This window comes from Peromyscus maniculatus, chromosome 22 (assembly GCF_049852395.1).
Source record: "Peromyscus maniculatus bairdii isolate BWxNUB_F1_BW_parent chromosome 22, HU_Pman_BW_mat_3.1, whole genome shotgun sequence".
NCBI classification, from domain to species: Eukaryota; Metazoa; Chordata; class Mammalia; order Rodentia; family Cricetidae; genus Peromyscus; species Peromyscus maniculatus.
Window position 1 is genome coordinate 1635715 of NC_134873.1, and position 19100 is coordinate 1654814.

General features: G+C 40.8%; 1 protein-coding gene across 1 annotated transcript; it reads right to left on the minus strand.

Moving 5' to 3' along the window:
• Positions 1 to 7203: 7203 nt before the first annotated feature.
• On the minus strand, positions 7204 to 19066 carry LOC143270152 (uncharacterized). The gene is made up of 6 exons (XM_076559025.1): positions 18875 to 19066; positions 14270 to 14336; positions 12786 to 12872; positions 10716 to 10802; positions 7963 to 8556; positions 7204 to 7371 (listed from the first exon to the last, which is right to left on the minus strand). The coding sequence occupies exons 1-5, from the start codon at positions 19030 to 19032 to the stop codon at positions 8164 to 8166; spliced, it is 792 nt and encodes a 263-aa protein (XP_076415140.1). The 5' UTR covers positions 19033 to 19066; the 3' UTR covers positions 7204 to 7371; positions 7963 to 8163.
• Between the last annotated feature and the right edge of the window lie 34 nt (positions 19067 to 19100).

Sequence of the window (19100 nt, forward strand, 5' to 3'; positions counted from 1 at the left end):
CTCCTAGCCTCTCCCTGTGGGCTTGAGAGCACAGCTGCAGACTTAAGGACACAGCTCTACACATACTGCTTCCCAGAATTGGGGAGGTAAGCTTAACTCATTGTCGTGCCTTGTTGAAAAGATGAATGGGGCAGAACCAGCAGTCAAAGATGTGCAGCTTAGCAATTTAAAAACTCTTCCAGTAAGGAAAGAATTAAAGGTGCAAAATAAAACAGATTCAGATGGGAAAATCCTCTAAGTAGGTAACAGTGTGTTTAAAAATATAGGTAAGCTTGGGAGAGAAAAAAAAACGGTAGAAAAAGTCCTTTGAAACATTTTTTAAAAAAGCCATGTAAAGATGGAAATTATACAGAGAGTCTGCATACTGTATAATATTGCATTGTCTTTGGGATTTTTTAACTGCAAAGAGTCATTTGATTGTAGAGGTTACAAAGTTAAACCAATAGGTGTATTTTAAAGGTATCTTGACTTAAAAATTTGGGTCTAAGGATATGTTGCTTTGGAAAAGAGCTCTGCTTTTGTTTCCACAGAAGATGAGGAGCTGTGAATTTTTTCCAAGTTAATATGGTTCCATAAGGGAAGACTCCTTGAGAGGTCTTCAGATGATTCAATATCCAGAACAGCTTCAGGGCAACTGGCTGAGATGATGAAGACTCACAGACTATTCCACTCAGGACTTGACTATAATTCTAAATTGTCTCAGGAGCCACATAATGTTACCAGTGGCCCCAATCAGCAGGATGTAGTATAGAAAACTATGGCCAAATTACAAAACTATGCCCAAATATTACAAAAATTGTAAATATTTATTTTCATTTAAGGGGAGTTGGTTACAAACTGTTATTGGTCATAGGTAAAAAAAAAGACTAAACAAAGGAGTTAAATTGAGAGATCTCTTTCTAAAAGGAGAAGAGAGGATATGATAGAGAAATGATAAAAGAGTAGATTATTGAATCTACTTTAATCCAAAAAACCCAGAACTATTCTTAGATATTTTTCATTAGTATGAATTTTGGCTTATTGATGTAAATTTAATGTTAGTTTTGTTATATTATATGTATATTTCTAGTCTTGCTTAAGGTTATGATTTTAGAGTTCATTTAAAAATATAATGTATAGTTAAGAAATATAAATTAATAGTCATATATAATAATCAAACTTATATTCATGTTAGTTAGGTTTGATAGATATGCAAACATATTTCAATCACACAGGTAATCTTCAAATACTTCAAAACTTACAAAACATGGCATTTAAATTATTTTAAGAACTTAGACTTTTGAGGACAGTGAGACATGTCTGTTCTTGGCAGCATCAATTACTTCAAAGAGGATGATGGTCATTGTTAAGAAACTCATTATGGAGTTTGCTTATAATATGGAAAAGATTGGGGCAAGAAACTGCTCTTGCCTGAAGTGCTTGAGAGTATATTGTATAAACTGCACATGCAGGACCCATAGGAAAGTGACCACTGAACTTTGCCAAAACAAGGAGGGATGATCCTCCAGGACCATGCTTTGCAGAAGAAACTGTGAGACATTCTGCAGAACACAGGAAAGTGACTGATGAACTTTGCAATTAGGCAGACAAGTCCTTGAAATTTCCTGCTTCACTGAAAAATATGCCAGAGACTCTTAGGCCTGTGGGCTGAAGATACATTCCCCAATGATACAGAGGAACTTTGGGTGACTGTCCAGACAGCCAGATATCTCTGTTATTTCTAGAATTTTGGAACTTGCTTACAATATACTTCCCATTTACTCAGATAATATTATATTCTTCTGAGGTCTTTGAGGGAGTTTTTAAAGACTAGATAGTTATAATAACAGTTTTCCTTGTTTTGGATAAAAGGAAAATTAGATATGAAACTTTACACTCACAAATATAGGATAAATGATGCCAGGGTAGCAAGATGTAACGGAACACAGGTAATGCCACAATGACACATGGCAAACAGCTCAATTAGAATGGGTTGAGTTAAGTTGTAAGAGTTAGCTAGCAAGAAGCCTGAGCCATAGGCCATTTGGTTTGTAATTAATATAAGCCTCTGTGTGTTTACTTAGGACCTAGTGGATGCAAGACTGGGCAGAACACAGGAAAACTTCAGGCTACATTCCTGTCTTCTGTAAAACTTGAAATTGACCAGGTTTTGACACATTTTCTGAAATGTATCATTTTCCACACCTTGTACCCTGTTCCAGTCAATCCTGGTATACTCCCCCCACTGCCTCTCAGACATTATGAGGCACCCCTCTCTCATTCTCTTTGGACAATCACAGGTCCAAATCTTTCACTTACTGTTTCTAGACACCCCCCCCAGTTATATTGACCTTCATCCTTGCCCTAAACGCTGCAAGCCTCCTTTCTGTCACTTCTTCCTTTGGTACTTCCTCTCACTCCTGCTCAGAGGCTGTAGAGGTCTTATGTTTATCCTGGCCTGGTCTCTTACACCAACCCCTTGCAAACACCCAACTTACCATCTTTGTTGAGGGAAGCTCTCTTATAGACAGATCAAGAAACCACCAGTCAGCATATGCAGTGATCACTTCCACTAAAACATTTGAAGTGACCCACCAAGGGTCAATGGGCTAACATATATACTGACTCTAAATATGCCTTTTTAATAGCCCATGCCCATCTGTCCTTTGGAGGGAAAGTGTCTTCCTCACTACCAAGGGCACTCCCATAGTTAATGGTCCCCTTATTGCCAAGCTAACTGGAGAAGTAGCCATAATTCACTGCAGGGGAAACCAGTCCTCTAAGGACCCAGTGGCCTTAGTCAATGCCAAGGCAAACTCATTAGCCTACCGACAGGCCTCCAGCACCTCTGGATCAACAGAATATATTTTGTTTTTGGTACTCTCCTACCAGCCCTGTTATCAACCAGAGGAGACTGACAAACTCCTGAAAATTGGGGTCATGCAGACAAAGGATGGATGGTTTTACTTCAATAACTGCCTCATCCTCCCTCAGGAGCTGGCATTGTCCATCATTTCAGACATTCACCAGACTTTATATGTAGGCCCAAAACTTTGTTCCATTTCTTAGAGCCCCTCTTTGACCCCACCCATCTTTAAGCTTGTATTTCACAGGTTCATTCCTCCTGCCAGACTTTTGGCACGGCCAACCTGCAGGGGTCTTCCAGACACATCATTGTCTACAGCAACTTTGAGGACACCAATGAAGTGACAACTGGCAGATTGATTTCAGCCAAACGCCATTATCTCCTAACTCTAGTTGAGATCTTCACAGGATGGATAGAAGCCTTCTTCACATCCAGGGAAACAGCTGATGTGGTAGCTCAAGTACTCCTGGAACACATCATCCCTTGAATTGGCGTGCCAAGACCATACAAATGGACAATAGGCCAGCCTTCTCTTCCAGGGTCATGGAGCTCATGTTGTAAGCTCTCAACATTTCCTGGAACATCCGCATCCCCTATTATCCACAATCCTCATGAAATGTGGAGGGGGCCCATGGATTCACCAAATAACCCCTCACCAAGCTCTCCAATGAACTCAGGTTATCTTGGCTTTGACAAGGGCATCTCCTCATTGCCTTTACCTTCCTCTGAGCCACCCCATGCTCTACTACAGGTCTAAGCCCTTCTGAACTCCTTTTATGGAAGATCCATCCTCCCCAATCACCGACCTTCCAGCCCAAACTCCTTCACTGGCTGGGTACCTCCCTTACCTTGTCCTTCTAAGGTCCCTTCCCATTCACATGCTGGTAGCTATCTCCTTGCCCCCATACCAATAGATCTAACTGCCCCTGAGCCTGCCCCATGCACCCTGGGGGAACCAAGTACTCCTCAAACTCCTAGCACTTAAGTCTCTTGAGACCAGGTGGACAAAATCCTACACTGTGATCCTCAGCATCCATTTGATTGCCAGGCTCCTAGGACAACAAAGCTGGTACCATCTCTTCAGGCTCAAGCAGCCACCTATGCAGGATACATGATCTGTTCAGCAGTGGGGACTCTCCACCCTCCAGTTTCCCAAGATGTCCAATTGAAGGGTGTATCTGTTCTTCTGCCTTGTGCATTCTACTTTGTCAGTACAACCAAGATTTTTTCTGGCAGTCACAGTGCAGGTGTTAATAATCTATTTTTTCCTTGCAACTTGCCTTCTCTGCTCCCTCAAGAAACAGATGCCTGGGGGCTCCAGAATGGCAGTAAACCAGATGCTTCTTTCCCCACACCTCCCACTGACTGTGAGCCCTACTGTGTACTCAAACTGATCGCTAAACCCACTTTTAAGAGAACGATGTAACAATCACCTTTACTTTCCTGGGACTTCCCACATAATCAACTTTTACAACCTAAACTAATACTTAACTGCAATCCTATTATGTTCTCTTCTATGGCCCAATCCAGAACAATTCATGTGTGTCATTTGCGGGATATAGCAAACATAGAGGTTGAAAACACTCTTCTTCAATGAATATCCACCCAAACTATTGAACACAGCAGCATTGCTGGGTAAACATTGGAGTTTAAAATACTGTTTGTTGTCTGGGTGATTTGCTGTCAGTTGAAGTTATTGGCTTAATCCCTTGTAAGATCCATGATTTCTGTAAAGTATCCCACTCCTTCCCAATGTGATTCTTCCTGGGAAGTCAATAAAAGAGAGCACAACAAAAGGGGCACTCACATTCACACACAGGGACAGCCACAGGGACAGATGGACACAGACATAGGGCAGGCACAGACTCAGATTAAAAAAAAAAAACAGAGACAGCAACAGACAGATTTCTTCACACAGGCACAGACTGAGAGTCATGCACCAGACAGATGGGAGAAGATAGGGAGCATGAAGTAGAAAATCCAAACCTGGACTTGCTCTTGGTTGAAGGACTCCAAGTAGAAGTGCTTTTATTTCTTTCCTTAATGCAGCCCTGATACAGTATTGTGACTCTGAGTTAATGGCTGATGTGTTGATTCCACACAATAGGCTCCATTGTTTTGTCAAAACTACATGGCATCAAGCTGCCTTCTAAATATTCAGGCTTGTACCTGTCCATTAGGACACCTATCATCCCTCATCAGAGACATTTATTTATGAAATGGGCTGTGGTGAATGCGCAGACTCACACCTGGCCAAACTTTAGAGAATGCATAACTATGAATTGCTCAGACCTCAACAGGATGTCTGAATCACTCCCTCCAAGGCTCAGGGACTACTTTGGAAGACAGAGGCAGAGGTTGTAGATGATTACTGTAAAAGTGTGTCCAGGACACCTACATACACAGTGAGGAACTCATAAGCCCCACCCCTCAGTGAGGGATTTTGTGCAGTTAATGTGTGCTGGGGATGGGATGTCATAAAATTTCTTGTATAACATTAGAGGGACCAGCCTTAATATTATATACCCCAGGGGCTCAGGAGAGAGAACTATGAATGGCAAGGGTTATTTTTGAAAACAGAATCGTAGCACACAGAGCTCTTAGTCCAGTCTTTTATTCTTCCATATCTTCTCCTTGGTCTTCCTGTGCCCTGGGAGTCCCAGTATATATACACTTACAGGCAATAATCTTTTGGCACTGCAAAGCCAGGCTTCCAGGGTCAAATGGAGGGGTGATAAGAATCACATAGAGGGGCAGTAATTGTTAATAATCATTAGCAACCCAAAAAGAAAGTGACTAATGGGGAAATGAATTAACTAAGGGCTTAATTCAGGTAATGTCTAAGAAGAGGGATTTAATGTGCTCAATTATAATCTTAAACATGATTGGTAGAAAATATAAAGAATCTATAAGTTGCTAGGTCAAAGGGAGAAAATAAAACTGTCTTCTTTTTTCCTGTAGCTCCTATCTGTCCAAGCTATCTGCTGTTTTATTTTTTTTCTGCAGGGCAGGGGAAAGTATGCTTGGTTGCTAGGCAACCTGTGATTCCTCTGGTGATAGTTAAAGGGAGATCTGGAATTAGAGGTAAGTTTTGGGAAAGGAGGAAGTTAAGCTTAATTGGCACATCTGCCAGGCCTTCACATATGGGTAGTCTGGATGCTTAAGTCTGTTCTTAGAGAGTACAGAGGTATCTCTGATAAGGTACTTTCCTCCATCTGTGGATGGACCTGGCCAGATGTTGCCAGTGATGATAATTACAGACAGGCTTAAACTGGGGTTCTGGCTGTGCATAGCTGTCAGTGCATGAGGTTATCTAAATATTCCTTTAGGAGAGGGGAAATGGTGCCCAATAAATGATGGAAAAGCTACAATAGCACACAAGAAACTCATAGCAGGAAAAGGCTGATAATCAAAAGCCAAATATTACCATGGCTCCTTGAGCCTCTCGAAGGCCCTTGGCTTCTTCCAGGTATTAGCTTTGTCATCATCAGCTGAAATCCTCCTTTGTATATTTTTGCAGCTTGTAGCATCAAATTAAAGGAAAAGGAAATGCAGGTAAGCAACCACACTTGAACTCTATGGATGTTAAGGACAATATGGCATTTTGGTGGTGTTTACTTGTGTTTGAGCAGTTTGAGTATGTAAACATCAACAAGGCTGATTTGTGACTTGCAAAATCCACTAAAATTCATTGATGCCTGTTATGTCCAAAGAAAACTGCAATTCCCAAAACTCCAAGGGCAGGCTCAGATATCCGGAAATGGGCTCAACCTGGACTTGAGGAGGATTTCTGGAAGGTAGATAGAAGTCAACATTCCTCAAAAACTTGTGAATCTCTACCCAAAGGTGTCATTTCCCTTATGACTGGCAGTAGAGAAAATGGCTGCCTGTGGTGCATATTACCATAATGAGGCCCATGCTAGCCTCCAGGCTGCTTCAGGGTCACAAGTACTTGTTATGCATTTCAAAGTCTATGCTAGTGTCCTAGGTCCTCTCCCCTCCTCCCCACCCTAAACTCCCTCTAGTTCAGAAGCATCCCTTCTCACACCTTCTCAGTCTCTTTATAAATCTCTCTCTTTGTGTCTCTCTCTCCTCCTGTCTCCATGTTCCTCTCCCTCTCTCTGTCTCCTCCTCTGTCTCATTCTCTCTCTCTCTCTGCCTCTCTGGCTGTTTCTGCTTCTATCATTAGCCAGGTCCAGTTGGCTGACTATGTTCAGCCAACATCTCCTTCTGCTTTGAACATTCCAGATCACTCTATCTGTTCAAACTCTGGTATCTATAATAAAAATCCTTCCCCTTAAACATATCACTGAGAGGTCAGGTGATCAGTTTGTACAATACCAAGAAACAGCTTAAAATATTTGCATAATGCATTTTAATGGGAAAATATTTCAAACATATACAGAATTCAATATATTCTATGTCTTCTGCCAGAAAATAGTTAACCATGTCTATTTTTTATAAAATCTTCCTGACAGATTGTCATTTGTTGTGTTCTTTCAGAGAATTATCAGCTTCGGTAGCAACTAAAAAGAAAAGAAAGAACTATCAGTTGCATCATCAAGAACATCACTGGTGACATACATCTCAGGATCAGGAGTAGCAGTGGCATCATCAGTAGAATCTTATGGAGTGACATTAGTATCATTGTGTTTGAGAAGGTGTGAGAATGTGGAGCCTCATTTTGTTGGTTCTATTCTCAGATGTTGCTTCTTCTGAAATATTTGTTTCTAAGAAGATGCTATACTCATAAGTCACAATGTATGCACACAGAAAAATAGAAACTAATATTTAACAGTTATATATCTCTGCTTAGCCATTCAGAAAAACACAAGGTTCACATTAGGAGTGAAAGAAATTCCCTTGTTCCAGAATAGGAGACAACTGTGAACCTACCAGCTTTACTTGGGCACTTTCGTTGGACTAAACTGTTATTTTTATGTGATATATTTTTAATATTATTGGGAAAAAAAGAATCAAATTTTTTCTGGTGCTAGGAAATGCCTAAAAGTTCTATATAAAGCAAGAAATTTATTAATCTTACATACTAGTGCCCAAAAAATTAGATTTCTACTACAAAAATCTTCATCTATTTTAAACCATTTCTGTGGTCTCACCTAGTCCAACGTTTTGGTTCCTGTAATCTCTCAAATTACTTCGTCTGTGGAATATTATATTGCTTATGTGTCTTATCATCATCATAATCGAAACCAGGAACCACATTGCTGGAGTTATCAGGAGCAGCAGCATGTCTTCTGCCAGAGGAGGAATAGATTTAATAGAGGTGTTCATTGTATAGCTGGTGTGGTCAGCTGTATTTACAGAACCAAAAATTTTGTTGCTACCCTGTGTAGGTTCTGGAGTGTCACATGGCACATGAACAAGAGAAGATTCCCGATCAGTAGTGAATCTACTACACTTGTGTTCTGCTCTAAGACACGCTTCAAGAACTGGGTCAGTGTTTGAAAAGGGTCCATGGTGTCATTAGTGTGGTGACCAAGAGCAGGCTCAGGGTCAGTATATGGTCTCCCCCTTGCATGCCCAGTGCAAATACCTAAAGTAATTGTGGGATCCAGAACAGTGTCCTGGGCTGAATGCACACCTTTTTTATTATCAACCGGGTCAACTCCTTCTCCATCCCATGTAGGTGGTAAATGGACCAAATTGTGCCGAACGGTAATATGGGGATCACAAGGTGCCTTCTTTTCAACCTTTAAGGAAAATGTGAGACGTTAGTTTTCATTAACATTTTCACTGATTTTATTCATTTTAAGACTTATCTGTTAATGTCAGGGTCTTGATTTATAGCCCCCAAATGTCTCTTTTCTCAGTCTAATTTTATCACAACAGCCATTGATATTCAGTACTTTCTGCTTCCTTTCTGTTTGAGTAAAAGGCCCAGAGTTTTGAGAAATTTAAAAGGGGACCTGCTCAGCTTTACGCCTTCTTTCCTTCTTTTCTTTACTACCTGACACTGTCATTCTCTGTATAATGGGAAGTTGTAAAAGGAAAAGGACAAAATGTGCCTTTCCTGTCTGTATGACTGGGATTTTGCATTCTGGCCAGATTAAGAAAATGTGACAATGAGGAGCTTTTGGAACAAAAGGAACCTCTCTCTTCTGCACTGCATTAATGCTTTCCCCACAACCTTTCACAATTGCCATTAGGTTCCTTGGACAGTAGAACAGTGAGGGTGATTTTGAAATGCATGAGCAGAGGGGAGCTGTGGAGCTGCATGTTAGGATTCTGGGGGATGCCTTCCAAGTTCTTACTCCTTAACTATGACTATTGTCATACATGGAGGATAGCTATAATGGCCTGCCCCAGCACCTCTCTGGAGGCTTGAGTGAGAACAGCCCCCATGGGCTCATATATTTGAATGCTTGGCCACCAGTTGGTGGAACTATCTGGGGAAGGATTAGGAGGTGTGGCCTTTTCAGAGGAGTTGTGTCATTATTGTTTCACCTTGAGGTTTCAGAAGACTTGTGCTATTTTCAGGGAGCTCTCTGTTTCTTGTGTGAGTCAGTGTAGCTCTCAGCTGCTGCTTCAGCACCATGCCTGCCTGCCTGAATTATGATGGTGATGGAACTGTATGCATCCCATTGGAACCATAAGCCCCACTCCAAACAAACCCTTCCTTCTAGAAGTTACCTTGGGCATGGCAATAGAAAGTAATAGAACTAACATCTAATTACATTATGAGTGACATGAACAAAGCCTGAAGGATACATTGGAGTCACTGAAGGGGTGTTACCCAGAGTAATATGGCAAAAACAGATGAAGTAATTCTATAATGTTAGCTTAGATAGCATACAAAGAAGACCAGATAATTTAATAAGGTACATTTATGAAATATGAGTTTTGAAAATGTATTTGATGATGCTTGGCAGATGGAAAACCTCACTGAATTTTATTCCACAACAAATAATGACTCCAGGTCTGTGTCATTCATGACATGTCAGTGACATGCCTAACTTAGCAGTCTCATTGTTTATACTAAGGACATATTGGTCTTTGCTTATGAACAGGTGCATAAGAAACATATTGATTCTGGGGTCTGGAAAGATGACTCAGCAGGGTTTACGAGCTTTTGCTGGGGCAGAGGCTCTGGCTTTGATTCACAGAACCAATATCTTGGCTGAGAACCTTCTGGAACTGCAGTGCCAGGGGATCCAAAGCGCCCCTGATTGTCTGTGGGCAGACCACAGAGTGCACAGAAAGAATTCATTCAAAACATGTCCACCCCTAATATAAATCCACTGAAATCATACAAGAGTGTTTGGTAGGTTCCTGTTGACATTATCTACTGCATGATTCTCTAACGTTTACTCTCTTTATTTGTGTGTGGTTTCTTTTCTGATTCAAAGAGCTCCCTTTCTGATGTTTGTCTCCATAGTCTAATTTACTATCACATACCCATGAAAAGAGTGGTTCTCAACAGGTGGTTAGTGACCCATTTGGAAAAACCAAGACTGTCTTTCACAGGGTTCACTTAACACCTTCTGAAAACATAGATATAGACATGATAATTCATAAGACGTGAAAAATGACAGTTATTAAATAGCAAGGGAAAAAATTTCCTGTGAAGGATCACCACATCATGAGATAGGTCATCAGATGGCCACAGCCCTAGGAAGGTTGAGAACTAGTGCCTTACAGGGTGATTAGATTGTGGGCTCCCAGAAGGGAGGATATGAAGGAGGTGAAGAAATGGGCCAGGCTGGCTTCCTCTTCTCTGACACTATTTGAAATACTGCAGACATAGGAACACAGAGACATCGTTCCTTACACAAACAAATATATTACATGTCAAATTAGTGGGAATTAAAGGTAAATATATTTCTTTTTCTTTGCAGTTATCAGTTATTACCTCATCTAGCGGAGACAGTTCCAGGTCCCCCAAGATGGTCTTGACCCTGGAGGACCTTATTGCAGAGCCCATATGTTCCTCGCTCTTCTGCAATGGAAAGGTAGAGGATGAACCTTCTCAGTTAAGGAAATCAATTCTTTTGTTTGGTCTGTATGTGAAGTGTGTGTGAGACCCAAAACCGTTATTTGCTTCGTTTTCAAATGAAGCCGTCTTCTGCCACAAAAGAGGCTGTGCTGGGTTCCTTTAAATTATGAATACCAAAATTCAAAACAGAACAGGAGAAAAGTGTTTCACTCTCTTTTGCTCAGTTTCTTTGAGGTCGCCTGAGTTCTGGCATGTGATAGGTGGATCTGAGTTTCATTGCTGGAAGTAAAATGGGAACTATGTCTAATGATCTTTAACCGAGTATTTTCAACACATGGTTCGTAGTCAAGAAGTTTGCTGGTAATTGTGTTTTCTGGGATGGATCCCGGGTCATTATGCCTGCATGCAGAGTGATCTGCTGGCATTGGTGTGCTAGTGTATTGTATCAATTTCTTTTGTATTTTGTGGAGTGTGTGTGAGTGTGTATTAATGCTGATATATGTACATTCAAAGCATATATATTAAGGCCACCAAATGGCTAATGTCATAAAGGCACTTGCCAGCATGACTGACACTTCCAATTGAACCCTGAGATTGAAATGGTGAGAGGATAGAAACAACTCCTAAAAATTATCCTTGCACCTGCACACTTCTGCTGTGGCAAACAGTTTCTTGCCTTTTCCCATTCACCAAATAAATTGAGAACGGGTTATCCTTGAACTCAAAGAGACCAGTGTCCTCTGCATTATGAGTGCACAGATTAGAGGAGTGTAACAACAAGACCACCTCCTATTCATGTTCTTCCTGCCTATAAGTTCTCTGCATTTCAATGTTTCATACCAGCAGGCTGATGAGGCCTAGGGTATAAAATTTTGGCAACCACCCTGAAAGCTGACTCATCGTTTATACTAAGGACATATTCGTCTTTGCTTATGAACAGGTGCATAAGAAACATATTGATTCTGGGGTCTGGAAAGATGACTCAGCAGGGTTTACCACTTTTTGCTGGGGCAGAGGCTCTGGCTTTGATTCACAGAACCAACATCTTGGCTGAGAACCTTCTGGAACTGCAGTGCCAGGGGATCCAAAGCGCCCCTGGATGTCAGTGGGCAGACCACAAACAGAGTGCACAGAAAGAATGCATTCAAAACAATTCCAACCCTAAAATAAATCCACTGAAGTCATACAAGAGTGTTTGGTAGGTTCCTGTTGACATTATCTACTGCATGATTCTCTAACGTTTACTATCTTTATTTGTGTGTGGTTTCTTTTCTGATTCAAAGAGCTCCCTTTCTGATTTTTGTCTCCATAGTCTAATTTACTATCACATACCCATGAAAAGAGTGGTTCTCAACAGGTGGTTAGTGACCCATTTGGAAAACCTAAGACTGTCTTTCACGGGGTTCACCTAACACCTTCTGAAAACATAGATATAGACATGATAATTAATAAGACGTGAAAAATGACAGTTATCAAATAGCAAGGGAAAAAATTTCCTGTGCAGGTTCACCACAACATGAGATAGGTCATCAGATGGCCACATCTTAGGAATGTTGAGAACTAGAGGGTGAAATGCTTGTGTGTTTCCAGAAATGAGGGTATCAAGGTGGTGAAGAACATTTTATTTATTTATTTATTTATTTGTTTGTTTGTTTGTTTGTTTGTTTGGTTTGGTTTTTCGAGACAGGGTTTCTTTGTGTAGCTTTATGCCTTTTCCTGGAAATCACTTGCTATTCCAGGCTGGCCTCGAACTCACAGAGATCTGCCTGGCTCTTCCTCCCAAGTGCTGAGATTAAAGGCTTGGGCCACCACTGCCCGGTGGTGAAGGACATTTTAAAAGCTTGGTTTCTCTCTCTGACACTATTTGCAATACTGCAGACATGGCGATGCAGAGGCATCATTCCTCTCACAAGCAAATATGTTACTTTTCATATTAGGTGCAATTATCAGTTAATAAATTTTTTCTTTGTAATTGTCAGTTATTACCTTTTCCAGTGATGATAGGTTTATTTCAGTCTTCATCTTTTTCAAAGTGCAGATGTTAGTAAAGTAAAATAGTTGTTTTTTGCTTTTCTGTAATAGAAATTTAGAGGTTTCACTTTCTTTGTTTTTTTCTGAATTTAATTCTTTTTTTTTGTGTGTGTGTGTGTCCACACAAATTAAAACTCCTTTATTCCTGAAAGGTTCAGTGTATTGAATCATAAAATGTAGAAACTCTTACTTAAACCTGAAATATCTCAAAATATGCTCATTTATTTACAAATTACTACTTTGTCATCAAGTACTAACCTGTATTTATGCTAGCCAAGTATAAGAGAACATCATGAACTGAGAAACTTGACCTTGCCCTGTGGCTGAGACTACACTGAATTCCCAGTGTTTCAAAATTTCTGATCTTATATGAGATGATTATTAATTTTAATTGACCTCCTTTCATCAGTGTTTCTCTATCCTCGTGGGGAGTCCAAGGTGTGTATTATTTTTCATTTGTAAATAAACACTGATTTAATCACTAATGTGTGTTCTCCATATCATAGTACCCATGAAACAGCTTTTGTCCATTGATTCACATTCAGAAGTCATTAATATGCAACTTATGATTCACTCTAAGGCTCCAGGATACAATTAAACCAGTTTCCTTACCTCCAGCAGCTCACAGTGATAAAGTCGCTTTAATATGAATAGATCAATATCTAATTAAAACCCACCACTATTTTAAATGTTCAAATGTGGCACAGAGAATGTAAGGGTCTATTATTTTAAAACACAAAACAAAAATTCCAGACATTAAAATGTTACTATATGGTAATTGAATCTTCGCTTCTAGAACTGCTGGCTATTTGGGGAATACAAACCTATTATGTAACTAAAGGAAGAGTTTTCCACATACTCCTAGAGAATCAAAGAAAAAACATGCTATAATCTCTTCATAATGAACAATTTGGATGAACAGATTACAAGTGGCTAAATTTCCACAAGTTCCTGCTAGTGTAAATAAGAAGCAAAGACAGAAAAGAGGAGATGCTCTCACATGTGATCCTGAAGTAGGAGTGTCCATAGGAAGATAAAAGCTGCCTGCACTTATGCCAAAGGTAAAGGCACCTGGGCAATTCCTAGAAACTGAAATCACTGGACCTATTAAAATGTATTCAGGTGTATTAACACAGTCATGTTTTAAAATCACTCTAAGGTGTATTTGTATCTGCAAACCATCCTTGGTCAAACATGAAACATGTATTACGTGAGGACTGTTCTCAATCTTCCACTCACTGTGTTTCCAGTCCATTCCTTTATTGGGCCACCACTATCTGCAAGGACTTATTACTCACTTACAATTTATAGAAATGACAATTCACACCAACAGAATGTTTTTCTCTGGCCAAATTTCCATGCAAAACTGTGATAGGTAAACTATTGCTGCATTTTAACAAAATTCATATGAAAATGAATTTCACAAAGGATCACTTTACCGTAACAACATACGTAGTGTCTTCTTTCCCTGGTGTGGATGCAGGGCCGTCAGGTTTTTCAGAGAGCCTTCAGAATAAAAACATGCTATAATGAGTTGGTTTGGTCCTTTGATCAACTCTGTTGAAAGATTGGTTACCTGTATATTAAGTGACATTTTTGCATTTATGTAATGCAACCTTGACCTGTGTTTTAAGGAGTTTTTTTTCTGGTTGCTTTTGGGAGTTTCAACTTAATCTATAAAACATTCAGTTAAGACTTACTTCTTGTAGGGAGCCGCCATTCAAAGATGGCGCTGGCTTCCTGGTAGCCTAGCTGTAAACAACTCCATATTTGGCTATGATGCACGAGTATGGTAATTGGCCTTATGTCCTCAGCCTATCCCGTGGCTCCCCGTGTTAGCATTCTGGCGGGACCCAATCACAGTACGGCACGTGTGCCTGATTCCTCATATAAGCAGCTGCAGTTTAGTCCTCGGGGCCCCTCACCTCCCGCTCTCCCTTAATCAAGAGGCGCTCCAATAAAGTGTGTTCTGAGAAGGATCCTCGCATGGTGGTCGTTCTTCCTCGCTGGCCGAGGAGCGCGCCGCAACTTCTATTTAAAAATAAAAGTTAAAACAGTCGATGGCTTGGGAGATAGCTCAGTCAATAAGAGTGTTTGCTGCCCACACACAACAGCCGGAGTTTGAATCTTCAGCAACCACATAAAAGTCTTGGCATGGACGTATGCACTTGTAACCCCAGTACTGTGGGTGGGATTTACAGGGTATCATTTGGGCTTGGTGGCTGATAGCTGCTCCAGGTTAAGTCACAGACCTTATGTCAAGTAGATAAGCTAGAGAATGACACAAAACACTGATATCCTCCTCTTCCCTTCATGACTGCACAGACACATGCATCACATGCAACATCCACATATTCAGACACACTAGAGGGAGGATGGTGGTTTTTGCACACACTTTGTTCTGATGGTTGCAGTAACTGATGGCTTTGTGTTTGTGTGCTCAAAGCACCTAGTGCTCCTATTTCATTCTTCTTCCTCTACCCCTAAGGCACCATGACCCCTTTCTTGTCAAGAAACTTTTTAGGCAGTTCCTTGAGTCTCATGCTCTCTCCCAAGAAGTTGGTTTGGTAGAACACGAAATATACCCTATCTCTAAGCATCAAGCTGCCAACAATCGCAGAAGTCACTGCATTTGGGGTGCTTTGAAGTTGTTTTTTCACCACCACCACCACCAACACACAGGCATGCACACAGGGACAAGGAAGAGGGCTTCTTCCACATCCTTTGCTTTAATGGCTGCTGTAAGTATATTTTACAGTTGCACATGTATAAGACCAGTTCAATTATTACTCCTGGTTCATCCCTCCTCTCCTGAACCTATAGCACACAGTCTCTTCTCTGTTCTCCCAAGAGATGGACATGGTGGAACAGGAAAGCAACCCTTGTCTTTACTCTCTCCAGCCAACATATTTTTGACAGTCTATAGATGGCATTGTATTTGCTGTTGTTGTAGTTACCTGTTTGCTAGTAGACACCAAACCATCACCAAATATTGCCTTGTAATGTTAAGTCACAGCCTGTTCTAAAACTCATGGGAGGGGAGCACCGTCTCTCCATCTCCTTTCTTTACTGGCTATGGCTAAGCTCTAGGTGCCTGGGGTTTGTAGTTGGTGAATGCTGATGCAATAGCTGTGTTTTTCTTGCTTCTATGTTGGGCTTCATTCAGTTGTGGGAAACTTCTCTACAGAACCATGTTCAAAGGCTACTGCTGATGGGAACCCAGCAAAGCCCAAAAACTTGAGTCTCAGTTCTTTATACTCATTGTGGATAACTGTCTCTAACCATGATAGCTGTTTCAGGAGTGTGGGTGAACAGACTCACATCTGACCAACACAGCATGAAGACATTTCAGACAGGACAGGAAAAAAAAATAAAAGAATAGGGCCGGGCGTTGGTGGCACACGCCTTTAATCCCAGCACTCGGGAGGCAGAGCCAGGCGGATCTCTGTGAGTTCGAGGCCAGCCTGGGCTACCAAGTGAGCTCCAGGAAAGGCGCAAAGCTACACAGAGAAACCCTGTCTCAAAAAATCAAAAAAAAAAAAAAAAAAGAATAGGATCTGGTAATAGAATTCCATTGTCATGATTTCCCAAAAGCCATTTAAAGCAGAATGAGTGATCAAAGAGTCAACATGATTTTCAAAAACTATGCTGAACATAGCATTTTAAAGGAAAACATATAAGAAACAATAAAAATACTGGAATGTTTACCAATTTCACACAGAATTCTACCTACTCTGAAGACACAATTTTTTATTCAAATATGTTTACAATATTTTAAAACTATATTCCCCAAGATGGCCTTGAACTTGGTAATCCTCCCAGTAGGCAGGATTGCAGGTCAGTGTCACTGCCTACCTTACTCTTTATTTCACATTTTAGCATTGCTAAAATCTCTGCCATGATATTTTATGACTATAATTGGCAATATTTTTAACTTTGCCACTATACAAAATAAAAGGTTATCATGCAGTCCACTGTGCCTTACATAAAATGATATATGATACAATCCACAGGCCCATGGCAATTCTACAGGTCACATGTATCTATGTAAATTTTAGCTCTTAAAACTATGAAAGGCAAACAAGATGAAAATAGCAGTAACAAAAATCTAAATCCTCAGTCATTGATACTTTGATTTTTTTCACTTCTCAATGCCCAAAAGTAATATTTCTATATTTGCTGCCAACAGGCACACAGCCTAGTCCTCAGACAATAGACATAGTGTCCCTGATAATCCAGACACCAAATGGTAGCAAAGCAAGCCATAGTGCTTTGCCTTGAACCCCCAATGTGTCCAACACATCAAAATTGAGCAAATATCTCTATAAGGAGATAACCCACTGTATCATAGCTCCCTTGCTTTGATTTTCATAAAGCTTTAAGCCAAAAGAAAAGCAGGATTCAAATGAGCATGGGTCTTTGTATTCACTATTTAAATGTATAGAATGTAAGGAAAGCTGACTGGGCAGATAAACATAAACATTTTAAGAATGAGAGGGTCTTGAGAGATAGTAGAATGTGTATGCTGTATAGGAGATGTCTAAGTTCCATGTGGGGAATAAATGGATTGACAGAATGGATAAATACAGTTGGAAAGTTCAGTGTTTTAAAAGAATGTGTTTGTTAAGCAAAGCATATTTTGAAAATATAATTTATTGTTCTATTATTTGTATAAAGCTCACATTTTGAAGACTAAGTAACCACTCAGAACTACAGAGATTACCAAGAAGCATACGGGCTATGGAAAAATCTACTGTTGAGTGTCCCTGGTTCCCCTTTAGAACATAGTGTGAAATAAGAAATAGAAAACAAGGGCTGGGGATGATTGGAAGAGCTCAGTTGGTAAAGTACTTGCCAGGCAAGCCTGAGGGCCTGAGTTCAGAACTCCCAACAGCTTGAAAATCTAGTGCTGGGGATGTGGATACAGGAGGATCCCCAAAGCTTGTTTGCCTGTAAGTTAAGCTGAATCAGTATACTGCAAGACAATAAATCACACCTAGTAGGGATTTGAGTGAGAGAACCTGCCTCAAAAAATGAGGAGTAGGGACCACAAGGTGGTTCATCAGGTGGTGGGACCTGCCAGCAGATCTGATGGCCTGAGTTCAACCCCCAGAACCCACAATATGGCATAATACAACTCTCAAATATAGCTTTCTTCTGACCTTCACATTCTTAACTGCAGGTGTATGGGATATATGTGCACATACACATACCACTCTGTTAATGAGATGAAAAGCAACTGAGGAAGATGATGTCAACATATAGCCTTCACATATGTACCAACACACATACAACATGTACTCAAAGGAGTGGGGGTCAGAGTCATAGTTCCAACTGAAAATTTCCTTATATGATCCCTCAGCAAACAGGGATCCCACTAATGTAAGATTTCTTAGTGATTCTTTGGGGGGGGGGGCTTAAAGTTGACATTTTATGTAAAAATTTATCTCATGTTACAGTTTTCTGTGTTGTATATAACATAGTATTAAAAAATATCCGTTATGGGCTGGAGAGACGGCTTTGTGTTTACAAACTCTAGTTTTGCTTGTAGAGGACCTGGGTTTGATTTCTAGCACTGACAACTGTCCGTAACTCCCGTTCCAGGGGATCCAACACGTTCTTTTGCACGTGGTGCATTGGAAATACATGCAGGCAAAACACTCATATACATAAATCTAAAAAAAAATTAAGTATACACATAAAAATAAAATGTATGTAGTTTCATTAGCTAAATCACTTTAAAGCACCCAATAAAGTGCTCTAAAAGAGACAATGTAAAAGGATTTGTAAACTAACTGAAGTTCTTTGTTTTGCTTCTCTTAAAAAAGGCCTAGGAGCTGCCCTTCCAAGTTAGGCAGGTCCCAGATGCCTGGAAGCCTAAAGCAGGCACAAACCCCACTGGGCTCAGTGAAAGAAGAGCCTAAGCATGACCTCTCCCCTCCCTCAGGTTACAGTCCTGGAAGGTGTGTTTCTCCTTAGTTGCCTTGACTGTCACCAACAATTCCTGTCCCTCCTGTCCCTCTCCCCTCCCCAGGTCCCATTACCTGCTCCTTGTGTCCTGGCCATTCACGAGGGGAAATTTGCTTCGTCGTTTGCGACAACAGCACCCATGACCCAGGCATGAGGGCCACAGGCAGGTGTACCAGCGAGCCCGCTTTGGGGCTTGAATACTAAGGGCATCTGGGTCAATGTCTTCCTGCATGTTCAGCCCTAAGGCTGTGCAGGCCCTCCCTGCCTCCCCCCCCCCCCCGCCCCGCCCTTTTACCCACC

Bases quoted from the DNA above. Each gene is read 5' to 3' on its own strand.
- LOC143270152 (XM_076559025.1), bottom strand. From the start codon at position 19,032: ATGCAGGAAGACATTGACCCAGATGCCCTTAGTATTCAAGCCCCAAAG. The intron at 14,337-18,874 runs GTAATGGGACCT...TTTATTCTGAAG, and splicing joins GGCCAGGACACAAGGAGCAG to GCTCTCTGAAAAACCTGACG. The intron at 10,803-12,785 runs GTAATAACTGAC...TTTCCATTGCAG, and splicing joins ACCTATCATCACTGGAAAAG to AAGAGCGAGGAACATATGGG.